Genomic DNA, 12,713 nt, shown 5'->3' on the forward strand with positions numbered 1-12,713 from the left:
GAGTCACCCTGCGAAATTGACTTGACTTTAATTGACTTGACTCGGCGTTTCAGAAATGTGGATTGGCTCGTGACTCGAAGCACCATGTACGAGTCAATTTTAAGTCATCAAGTAACGGTGTCGATAAAAGTGGCTGATCCTACATTCGGATTGTTCGCGATACGCTGGTGTGACCTGTACTAGTGAGCAACTGAGCAGTGAGCCATCACTCAATGATTGTTCTCCATTGCTCCATCACAAATAAATTGATCGCAAACGAAGTGGTCGGAGCTTACAGCTTACGTTGTCGCAAACTATAGCCTACCAGAAAAGTAATCTAATCTCAAAATCTCTGTTGTATAGACTGCTCAGTGCTCATTGCGGTCGGTGCTCACCTTAACCAAACCTCTTGCATGATTTAATTCGAATTTTAACATAGTTTATAAGTTTATATCATTCTTCAACCATCGGCTCCGTCACAGGCTAAACGTATCTCACGGATATGTAGGTGGGCTCTTATCAATTCGTTTCAACTTGCTGAGGCTTCGTATTCTATTCTCTATTTTGACTGTTAAGTATAGACTGAGGCTATACAGTTACTTATACGTAGTTTAGTGGTTCTACGACATGCGTGAGCGATACGAGTATGTTTTTTGCATGTTTATTTAACTCTATATTCGTTCTTCGATTCAAAATAAATGACGACTTTCAAACAGCTATCAGCATATAATGACTCAGTTATGCCTCGTAATTCGAAAAATCAACTTGACTTGAATTGTGACTTCACTCCCGACTTGACTTGACTCGAGTCACCTCCAAATTTGAGTGACTTGACTTGACTCGAGTCACCTTCGAAAATCGATTGACTTGACTCGAGTCAAAATGTGCAATGACTCGAGATGACTCGTAACTCGAAGGTAGTGACTTGATCCCAACACTGCCAGAAACCAATTCCAGTCAAAGCAGAAGAGAGTTCCCTCATTTACAATGCATGATACAACTGAATGACTGATCTTGCCAACTGGATTCCGGAGTTATTATGGGTACAAAGCAAGGCTGTTACTAGGGTTTACCTATAATACGCTATTGAATTTGGCCTGTTGCGTATTAATTTACGAATATCGAAGACAAATTTACAGTATTTGCTTTGGAACAAGAAGATTTCGTGAGCCGAGCTCCAGACATTTGCCTTGGAGGGTGTGCTTCACAATCTTTGAACTCTGTGATTGAATAGGTTTTCAGTTCGCGACATCAACTGGTGCTGTATTTATAGTATCTAAGATTCATCCTCACAACTATAGACTTGGTATTGATTATACTCCAATATTTATACTAATATGTATGGAATTTGTGTCAAAAGATTGTATTATCTGATTCTGAGGCGTCGGTAAGCGAGAACCTATTTTCCAACAATGCGGCTTTCTCAGTAATGCTGCAAATATAACTGCATACACGAAACGTCGTAGTAACACACACAAAGATATGAAATAGTCAAAGCACCTGGTCATGATTATATGCTCGCGAAAATTACAAAATATAAAGTCACAATACTAGTGGATAGATATTATGCATTGCTATATAAATAAAAACTAGATAGCAGGAGATAAAAGGAGAGGTGAATGGAACTTAGATATATGTATTATATTATATTGGAATGATATTCCAACGCAGGGACAAATGCAACACAATAGGCGCGTACAAAAATCCATTACGGATAATGAAATTATGGATTGAATGTACCATTTCACTACGAGGCAGTATCATATTAAACTTATGCAATAAAGGAAAATTTAGTATGAAATTTCTGCTGATGAAGCTCAAGAGAAATGTCCGGATGCAAAGCATGAAGTGCACTTTTACAGTAGAGACGAAATGATAGTGTTGCGTAAGGCCTAGTGGGATTGAGATGCTTAACATGCACCGACCAATGCTGGCTATGATGAAGATAACTGACGCATTCGTCAGTCGAAGGAAGCACAATATATGAAGAAAGAAAATCAGAGTCTTCGTGGAGTGGTACAGACGTAATATGAATACAAAAGATATCAAAGCGAAATTATGTGAAAATGAAAAGCATGACTTCCTTATTGTTATTTATTTCAAGATCCATATTTCCCTACTGCAACACTACTGGATTTTCTGAGGTTTAGGTTTGCACGATCTCTGATGAACTACCAATCGATCGGGTAAAAACGTCCTTCCGCAGCGATCGCACGGCACCAGCTGACTTTGCGCAGACTCCCACGCCGCCTGATTGAAAGCCTCAGCTGAATATTCTCCTGTCGCAGAAATTGCTCGAATTTCTGGTTTTTTAGGCTCCGGCCGTCGCAGTTTTCGGGGTAGTTCATCGTTCTCTTTGCGCCACTTCTGCAGACACTGAGGCTCGTGAATAGATATTGACATTGAACCGTATTTTCGTCCGCAAATGTAACACAATACGAATTGCGGCCCGCGCGCCGCAGGGGCGCTTGCTTTTGATTTGAAACTCGGCGACATTGTAGATTGCGGTGCGGTCGTAGTGGATTTTCGAACAGCATGAGTCATTCTGTCTTTGTCGTAAGTACCTTGACGTCGTAGAGACGGCATAACTTTTGGGGTAGGTGTGCTACTTTTGATACCGCTGTGTAATGAAGTAGCAGTTCTTTCTTTCCTGACGATTTGAGGCAACTTTGGATAAGACCGTGCTGACCCGCGGGTAGAAATATGTTTCGAATTCCTTCCGACATGCCTATCCGGTAGAGACTTTGCCGTGGATAAATTATTATTTCGCAACGCAGCAGGCGATCTTGATTTTAAATTCGCACTCCCTGAACGCAAGGATGACCTCGAATCTACTTTTGATAGTTTGGAGGGTTGGAGTGATCTGCGTAGCAAGGTTTGGGAGTGCATGCTGTCCCTCGAATGAACACTATTATCTGATGAATCGGGCGATGCATTCTTTCCGTGGGTCTTACTAAGTTGATTACCCTTATTTTGCGGTGTTCTGGTAGATGGTGATGATCTGCGAACTTGTCCAGTATTTGGTGGATGTGGAGTAGTGGTGCGCACATAATCACTTCCTGTTGTTGGAGTATTACTATCTGATCTTCCGTGAAGTGGTGGAGTACCAGACGAGGTGGCCATTTTATAAGCTTCAACTGAGGCAAAAGTATTGTCGACAGTGATGACTGGAGGAACTGAGTTTTGAGGCATTGTTTCGCGACGTTTTCGCAGTAAAACAGTCTGAGGTCTTGGTGTTTTACAGCTTCGAGCGTGTACCTCAAGTCTGTCAGGCAAAAATGTTCGTCCACAGTTACCGCACGGTATCAATTGACCCATGGCGCTTTTCCAAGCCATTTCATTGTATTCTTGAACATTAATTTTGCTTCTATTGGAGTGACCATTCGAGGACGCGGGGATAGCCTCCGGTTTCTGGGGTACTTTACGTCTCATTTTAGGTGGTAGTTTCATGTTTTCGATTTTCCACTTTTCCATACATTTTGGTTCGTGAATAGATATGGATTTGGACCCATATTCACGGCCACATATGTAACAGACTTGAAACCTTGAGGTAGCCATCTTCGCGAGCAAATTCAACTTCTACAATGCAGTACCGGTAACATGCTGTTTGGCCCTACCCATAGTTCTAGAAGATTTTCAATATCGCCTATCGCAAACCGTCCATATTATCGCAGTTGTTGCTAATATTTCTGAACGTATGTGCTTCCAGATTCTAGTCTGTTTTTAGCGTTGCTTAGCAACAAACTGTCAGTCGCGACATCTAACGGTATTCGTGTTCCATTCGGCCGACTGATGGCGATATTTCCCAAAAGGCAAATTTATAACGATAATAACATGTATTTCAGTTTTCTACACAAGTGGCCTATATAATAATGTGCAAATTGTTGAAAATTAAATACTTCACAAATATGTTGTTGGACTGAAATTTGTGGAGTACGATGAAGTACAAGAAAAATTCGTCATTTCCTCACGCTATCGCGGTTTGGTGTGAGTTTGAAATAAGATTAGATTAGATGGCTGTCAGTATAATCCATCAATTTGAAGATTGTCATTCTACAAGCCAATGTGAACAGATAATATCAGATTATACAAGTTAAAAGTGATACGCTTCAACTACGTCGTGAAAACCATCATATCTAGTACGCCTTGTTGCCATTGCGTTGCTGAGGACGCCACTCTAGAAAGCAAATGGAGATTTCGAGCTGTTGAGGGGTTTCGGATTATTTACACGAGCGAACAATAACTGTGCAACGAATGAGATGAGGCTAGATTTACTAATACAGTCATTTTTAAGAGGAGTGAAGCGACTGCAAAATTCTCTCTCGCAAAACCTCGATGCTCTGGAAGCATGCACAAGCGTCATAAAGAGCAAGATGATTGCTCTGACAATACTTGATCAATACGACAAAGCAGATCAATTGATGACTGTGGTTCAAATATTAGGGAAATTGAACGACGAAATACTGGTATATCAGAACAGGTTAAAACGAAAAAGAGATAGAAATAAGACATCGAACTCTCCCTTGTCGAAGAAGCTTCAGAAACTACAAAGCTCGCTTCGGACAGTCATTGAGAGTAATTCGCCAGAAAATTGGGAACAATTTATCGATTCGGTCCACTCACCGCCAATTACTTCGAACCTGGCTTCCAGAAGACCACAAAAGTCTCCATACCCGAGAAATGTAACACTTCTAATGCCCCCGAACGAATTCCCCGTGCCTATATCAGACAGCCAAATGCCTCAAATTAACGGCGACAAAAGTGATATCTACTGGTCCGACGATCACCACAAATTTATAAAGTTTCCAAGTAAAGATTGGTACACCATAATTCAAGAAAACGACCTTTCGTATCAAAATCTGCATTTGGTAGCTCCGGCAAATTACGTGACTTCAACCTCCCCGGAATATATCGCAGGCGCGTCGTTACCGTGGTTAGCAGTGCAGGATGTATCGAAAGATAATTTTGACATACTTCGAGAAGATCTCGAAAGGGTGCTGAAACGCACGCGCGCTCTGCAAGATAAAGTGTGGCTTGCTGCTGAGTTATCAGTTAAAGTATCGGGTCCGAAACGTTATGACTTCAAGGAGAAACGTCTCTCTGTATCGTGGCACACGCATGAAAGCGTGAGAGGCTTTAGTAGAGAATCAGGCCGTAGTGAGATTTCTGCGTATCAGTCGTCTGCAAGGAGGTCAAGCTGGACAAGCGCTAGTCTTCCGTTAGCTGGAAACATTCATTGGAAAGACGAAAGTGGAAATCGAGATCATCAAAAGTTAACGAGAGTGAATATTTACCAGAACTATCCTCAGCTGTCGAACAGGTGGACTACGGCTGTGCCCGACCCATTCCGCTGCCTTGCTCAAAAAGAAGTCGCGGATCAAGGGAATCTTCTTCAGAAAACTAAACTGCGACTGTTCATTCCAGAGAAAGACCGCAAAAAACGCGATGTCAAAAGAGATTTGATATCTCCCGACAGCGTGTTTTCAGCACAGTCCTACCGCGGTGCTCCTAGCAGCATGCGCTTTATTAACAAGTTAAAATCAAGAGGGGATTGCGGAATCACCAGACTGCATAAAGGACGCATTGAGTTCCTGGTCGATGTGGGATTGAAGTCAAAAATTGACTCTGATCGCACTGATGCGGCCATGTCGTTGTCTCAACTTGGAGTGCTTGATCCATCACTCGTAGTCCCAGCGTTAATAGATGTTGTCAACACCGATTCCAATTCTATAGTTAAGTTACAAGCGTCGAAGGCTTTGTTGAGTTTGGGCGTTTGTCCCGCGAATGTCATCCGCGTGCTTATCGGCTGCCTTTTACATGGATCAGCAGAGTCGCAAATCGAGATGTTGGACTTCATTTCCAACACGCAGGACGTAAAAAGTCTATTTTACGAGTGCAACAACGAAAAACTGCGACACTCAATGATTGAGATTCTGCAAGAAAAGTCTGAATTGATAGGAACTGAAGAGAAATTAGCATTCCTCGCCGCAATGTGCTTGGTCGATGTATGCGACGTGACTGATACGGTTTCTGTTGAAAAGGCGAGAATATCCTTGAAAAACATCGCGCTATTCTCTGACGATAAAGATTCCCGCGCTAAGTCGTTAGAAGCTTTGACAAAAAGCTTGGATATGTGCGATGAAGATATCTTCGGTGTAATCTTGGACGGTTTGCAAAGTGCATCCAATTGGCGACATAGATTATCGGCAGCTCTACTACTGGCCTACCTCGGGCCTGACCGTCTCGAGCAATGGATATCAGAAGATGGCATGTACGATATCATTCGACGCAAAGTCTGGGACGATCCAAAGAGGGAGGTCAGATTGGGGGTGTCTCAGGCGGCTACATCGCTCGGAATGAGATCGAGATTACTGGAAGATTTTGACCAATATCTGAGAGACTCTGACGAAGAATTGCGATCACGCGCAGTCATTGCGATGTCTGCGGTCGGCATACACTCTGACGCGACTTTACGGTACTTAAACGAGATGTTAGAGCTTGATGATAGCGACTATGTTCGACTTCAGATAATAAGGACGTACAAAGATCTCAACTTGACAGATATAAGAGCAGTGCGGGCAGTTCGAGAAAGAGACAGGGCTGGTGGCCCTCTTGGTAGAGCTGCTCATAAGTTCCTTTCTCAACATACCAATAAATCTGCCACGCCAAAAATCGCGCGGAGAATACGAAAGTGGTCACCAAAACGGCATAGGGGAATGCTGGAATCGAGGCAAATACCTTGGACTGGTAACTACGCCACGGAGACACCGCGTAAAGCCGGAAGGCTTGAGCCTATAAACGCGGAAAACGACGATTCAGTCACAGACGCGAATCGCGAGAACAAGAGACTCACTCTCACGTCCACAGCTATCCGGAGATCAGCGTTAAAACCGGGAACTCGATTGCCACTGAATGGCAGTAGCGGACAGATTATAAGAGCTTGATCAGCGCAAACAATTTACTTTTGCGTTGTACATTGTGTACTGTACACTGAGGCCATCGAAGAGATGAAGTCCGGAATCTAATCATGCGCTACTCCAACTCAAAGCGCATTTATTCATTCGTTTATGGACAGTTGGACACTGTCGACAGATATAAAAGCCACCAGATCGCGATGCACTCAAACTATGGGAATGAGTCAAAACGACTTGAAATCGTATAAGTAGTCAGCGTTGGTCGTCAAGCAGTAGAAGTAGAAGTAGTCATTTCAAATGCTACTTCAAGTGGTAGTGGAAATTGAAGTTATGAAAAACACTGAAGCAAGTAGTAAGTTGGTTTGGTCGAGGGTTTGCTTACATTCGACAGTTAATCGGCCATGGCTACTTTTAAAATTGTTATATGCGTCTTCACGACTAACGCAAAATGATTAATGACTTTACAGAGGTACATTATTGGAAAATAGTCTGCAAGTACTCATGTGTTGGCTATTTCCCGAGATTCTTAAATAACTTGACACAGTGGAGTGATGCAAGCTCATCTTAAAACTACTTCTATTCAGAATCCAAACTTTAAAAAGTAAGCTGTTTTTCCTAAAATCTGTTTGAGTAAAAGTGAAAGATGTCTAAAAACATGACCAATTACGTAAGTAGCGCAAGTAGGTGAACGCTATACTTGAGTTGTTCGAAAAAGCATAATTACCTCATTACTTACCACATCTGAATAGCTTATCAATCAAACATACACATTGACCTATCGATAGTAACAAAAAGAAGGATATGCAAGGTATGAGACATGAGACAAGGATTAGAATAACAAAAGACGACATAAAATGGACAAGAAATGAAAAAGTAGAGGCATGTGTTTCGGTATATGCGAAATAGAGATAGATTATATTTATTGGCGCCTGCATCATCGTGACGCTTTGACGACGGAGTTGCCATACGACCTCCAGTAAGGTCATCTAGTCTACAACCACGTTTTTTCCTCCGCGCTATCTGTCGATGCCGTATGTCAAGTCGTGATATTGAACCGCAAGCACGTCGTAAAATCAATTTGTCATCTCGCCTGATCGATTTCTGCCGAATTCGTCGTTATTCTAATTTTATAGTTTGCTAAATTATGGAAATTACCTTACGTTTTTATTGCAGCAAAACAAGTTACCTGAAGAATTACCTGAAACCCTGTCATTTGCATAGCCTAATTATTTATCTCCATTATTGACTGCCCTAAGAGAGAGAAACTTTTTAGCGAAGCCACGCCACAATATTATCATTTTTGCGACTGCGGATATCATAAATCGATTCGATGTCCTATACTTCATTGTGACGTTAAGAAGTCACGATAGCATGTACATTAGTTTGAAATATTACATTATTGATAGTTCGTTATATAATCCTGCCATACTTTTAGGCCTTTCCGAGAAAACATGCTATATTTTATGCTTAAGTATTTTCACACTGTGAAATCGCGCCGTTTCGCGTTTTTCTGTAAATATACAGGAAGCCCTGTCGATGATGCCATTTCTGTTTCTGGTTGGGGCATAGCGCGTGTTGGTAGCTTGATTTCTATACTGGATTGTGACTGGAAAATCAGATTTCAAAGTCGTCATTGGAGATTATATATACGGCACGTAGTCAATGAGGGAAAATAGGATTGCAGTCCACCTATGCATGCATTCTGCATCAGTGATCATATTTATGATAAATATAGGCAATATATTCAATCAGTACCTATTTCATTACAATTTGTGTAGCTTTGTAGGTAGGCTACTACATGTTTCGTTCGCTGCGATACAATCAATGGGGGTTTCAAAGCTTCCTCGGTGTAAACATTATCTCAACCAGGGGTGTCAAACATACGGCCCGCCAGCGATTTTATCCGGCCCGCGAAGCAATTCTCAGTAGATTCCAAAATGCCTATATATTATCCACTATATTTCTAACAAATGCTTAGATTTTTAGTAAGAAATACTTCCATCATATAATCCGCCAATACAGTAAATGTCGATTATGTTCACGTTCATTGTTCGTCGCAGGCGGCATTATGACCACCAGACAGCGGACTTGTGGTTTCACTCTAGTCCAGAGGTCTCAAACTCAAATGTGCTCGCGGGCCATTTTCTAGTTTTTGATGACGCCGCGGGCCGCAGCAACAATAACAGAGATATTCAATGTATAATTTCCAAGTAGGCCTTATTTGACGGGACCTTGCAGACAGGCATTCCATAAACATCGTGGAAATATAATTTAGGATTGCATTATTCACGCTTGACACGAAAAAAATCATAGGTTCAAATAATTGAATAAAATTGTTTTTGTGTCGGGCATATTTTTTTAATTAATGAGTTATAGACATCATACGAGAGTTTGCATCATGATATCGTAAAACTGTCGGGTTATAATATTGTAACTAGTGGACCTTTGACGTCCGACAATTTTATGTAGAATATTATATCTACTGAAGATTGATCTGATATCAGACATTTGAGCGGTCCAGCGGTGTAGTCTAATCCCGGTTTTGGTAAAGTCATAAGTATAGGCTATTGTTATTGTCATTGCCAACTTCAAATTAAATCAGCGTTGGATTTTGCCTTCGATTATTATTGGAACAATACCAACTTAAATATAATCATTGTTGAGCTATAGTAATAGCATTGCGTCATAATCATTTTAGCAATCGTACCCCTTGTACTTTCAATGAGATTTCTCGTAGCCCCTGTCCATTTTCAGCACAATTTCTGATGGTGCCTAGATTAAAATCAGAAAGCGCGTATTCACATATTATCGCGCGAAGCGCGAAGACTATTTTCCAGTTGAATTAAATTGGCCAAGAACATATTTCACAGCATATAGGCCTCATTCCACAATTAATCTCGCACACCCTGATGTGGTGCTTCGTACCCCGATGGGGTCTACGGACCCTGGCTAAGAACCCCTGGAATGGAAATGTCCAATCGGCAAATAATTTATTGGTGTTACAGCTGTAGAGCGTGCTAGTACCCTACTCGCCACCGATCATAAAATCGCTAAAGAGAACAAACAAAACCCAGCATATAACCAACTATACGTCGCGGGGGTCATAGAATGCCAATGGTTGCCATACTGACCTGATTAAATAGCTATATACCCGACGCAACGCAAGCTACGACCTTTTGATATTTTACTATTCCCCTGACAGTTTCATAGATTGTTGCGTCCGCAGGATTAACAAGTCACCGTTCCGAGTCAGAAGTCCTTTTCTGATTTTTCCGTTTGACCTGACTCAATTCGAGTCAATTACCCAATCAATCCAAAATCGAGTAATTTTATGAGAGGGTCGCACCAAACCAAATCACAATTTTCAGTCACGAATCATCAACGGGTCATGTTTTATCGTCATGAACTTGATATGTGACGTAGGCTGATATTCTACCGCATGGTAGCTTTTAAAAGTGATGTGATGGAGAAGTTTGTTGAGATGCCATTGATTTTCATAGTAATTTTAGGGTGAAATGTAAGTTCTCATACCTATAAAAGATATATCGCAGTTGAATATATTGTTGAATACTTGAAATTCCAAAATGTCGTCGCGGGCCGCACAAAATGCTCTGGCGGGCCGCATGCGGCCCGCGGGCCGCGTGTTTGAGACCTCTGCTCTAGTCTATATAGTTGCTATTTGGAACAAGTCGCTGACATTGACATCCAATTTCGAGAAAGCAAAAAAGTGCGCGCACCGAATGTTGTTTACAAATGAACCAAAACCTAAACCTAGTTATTAATAGAATGGCAAACGCCAATGTGAAACCGTTATATACAATATACCTGAAGAATATTATAGTTACTGAGCAGTATAAATCAGTGGTCGCACTGCTGTAACAATTCTGTATCACAAGGCCCCGGCCTCCAGAGAAACCCGAATCGTGATTTAGAGATATATGTCGGTATTCAAATGACCAATCACCATATTTCTTTGGGTAATTCTGCTGTTTGCGAATAAGGATGTTGCTAGAATTAAACATCTATGGTCCGTAATATAATGTAATATACTAACATAGGCTTGATAATAAAGTGTTCACTGAAAAACAAGGGCATGAATTTTGAGGTAACATTTTGGTCCGGCCCGCGAGCGATCTGGGGGTTTGAATCCGACCCGCGACGCAAGTTGACTTTGACACCACTGATCTAAACTATAATTATCCTCCATAAATTAACTCTTAGTGGCAAAGGAGAGTTTGATTTAAATACTCAAAAAATCATCTCTCACTGATAGACTCGGAGCATTAGAATTATCACTCGATTCAGATCCGAGTACTCGACTCATTTTGCTCATTCCGGTCCAGTCTCGCGTGATAAATAATTATAGCAGAATTCGTATTACTCGTGTAACAATAACTGCATGATATCCCACTCTATATCTTGTGACGTTTGAGAAAAGTGTCTTGTACGTGAACCGCGCAGAAGATCCAGATGACTTCAAAGGTATTAACTTTTTGTCGTTACTTGCATGCAACTGGTCTATTGCCGTTATTGTGTGAAGACTATAAGGCCAGACTTTCCAAACGTCTATATGCTCATGCTCACGATCTTTTTTATTCTTCGAAGACTTTTCGCGACACTTCACGATTATAAACAGGGCGGGATAAACACAATGTTCCACAGCAAGGGCGGCCAACCTGCGGCCGTAGAAGGACATTTGTGCGGCCGTGGACACGTATTTCAATTATAGCATGTGTTGGCGGCCGTCGACATGAAAATTGAGTTCACGAATTGACTCCAAAATTTTTAAGAGATTGTGATTACCTTGAAATTTTCTTCGCGCTACTTAGTAGGCCATGTTATAATGTAGTATAGCGCCCTTTGCAACCTGAGCACCGCAGTACAGATGTGAACAGAAGCGAAAGATTATGCGCCCCTTATGGAAATGCCAACTCGGAATCGTGTCATCCTCACGAAAGAAATTTGATTCTATGGTGCGTTCGAGTGGTTTCGATATCTTTCCACCGTCAATCCTGATGGGAGGTCAAGAAATAACAGCATGCAACAAAGTGACTAATTACAATAGGTCCAACCGAAGATACATCATCATTTATAACTTGCTCAAAATTTTCGAAAACACACCCTCCATCAACTCTATCGGGGAATCTGATCACATATGGGCTAAGAAAGGATAAATGTTTGACAGTAATACGTGGAACTACCAATATCAATGACGACACTCATTAGTAAATCCTAAAAATTTATCGTATTCGCGAGACCAAAACGAGACCAAGAATCCATTCATGACATGACCATGACCACTCGTGATTTCGGTGCGTATAGTAAGCCGATATGAATAAATAGGTTAGTCTGGAGCTCACCGAAAATGGACATGGACTGTTTAAAATGGGTATTTGGCGTCCAGTTTGTTCCTTACAAACAATGCCCTGGAATGCGGTCGCTGGTTACATGACCAACCGGAATGCGGCAGTGAATAGAAAAAAGGTTGGCCACCCCTGTTCCACAGGCTTGTCACATTGAGAATGTATGTCTGATGTAAATGTCGTTTCACTTTCAGCTTATCCGCTTTATCAATACGCTGTCGCAATTTCGTATTCCGACGTGATCGTGATACACTCATCGAAAGCATACTTCTTACGTGACCCAGTCTATTAATATCAGTCTATTAATATTTACCTCATTTCAAGACACCACAAAATTGCGATGAAATGAAAAGATAGTAAGGTGTCGAAACAGCTTGGAGTAGTCATTGAAATCAGACACCCACCTGGGCCTAGGCGTTGTAAAAAGAGGCATGCCCACTGAATCAAAAAGAAAGCA

The 12,713-nt window shown here is 41.5% G+C and overlaps 3 protein-coding genes across 4 annotated transcripts in view; 2 read left to right on the top strand and 1 right to left on the bottom strand.

Annotated features, from left to right (window-relative positions):
* Positions 1-1,462: 1,462 nt before the first annotated feature.
* On the bottom strand, positions 1,463-3,716 carry LOC145447763 (zinc finger protein 474-like). Its single transcript, XM_080326026.1, has one exon. It carries the CDS (start codon positions 3,535-3,537, stop codon positions 2,107-2,109), a length of 1,431 nt encoding a protein of 476 aa, XP_080182152.1. The 5' UTR covers positions 3,538-3,716; the 3' UTR covers positions 1,463-2,106.
* A 279-nt stretch (positions 3,717-3,995) lies between these two features.
* Positions 3,996-8,430, top strand: LOC145447753 (uncharacterized). The gene has a single exon (XM_080326015.1). The coding sequence runs from the start codon at positions 4,239-4,241 to the stop codon at positions 6,921-6,923; it is 2,685 nt and encodes an 894-aa protein (XP_080182141.1). The 5' UTR covers positions 3,996-4,238; the 3' UTR covers positions 6,924-8,430.
* Positions 8,431-8,573: 143 nt separating this feature from the next.
* LOC145447758 (cytosolic phospholipase A2-like) overlaps positions 8,574-12,713 on the top strand; it is a 28,397-nt gene continuing 24,257 nt past the window's right edge. Inside the window, exon 1 of one of the 2 annotated variants that reach the window (XM_080326021.1) lies at positions 8,574-11,375. In XM_080326021.1, coding sequence (XP_080182147.1) covers positions 11,364-11,375 — 12 coding nt within the window. In that variant the 5' untranslated portion in view covers positions 8,574-11,363. Of the gene's footprint in view, positions 11,376-11,567; positions 11,867-12,713 lie in introns of those variants that run through there. The other variant, XM_080326020.1, reaches the window with a different exon arrangement.

Source organism: Botryllus schlosseri, chromosome 10 (assembly GCF_051294905.1).
Source record: "Botryllus schlosseri isolate E-star chromosome 10, Bs_hap1, whole genome shotgun sequence".
In the NCBI taxonomy this organism is placed as follows: domain Eukaryota; kingdom Metazoa; phylum Chordata; class Ascidiacea; order Stolidobranchia; family Styelidae; genus Botryllus; species Botryllus schlosseri.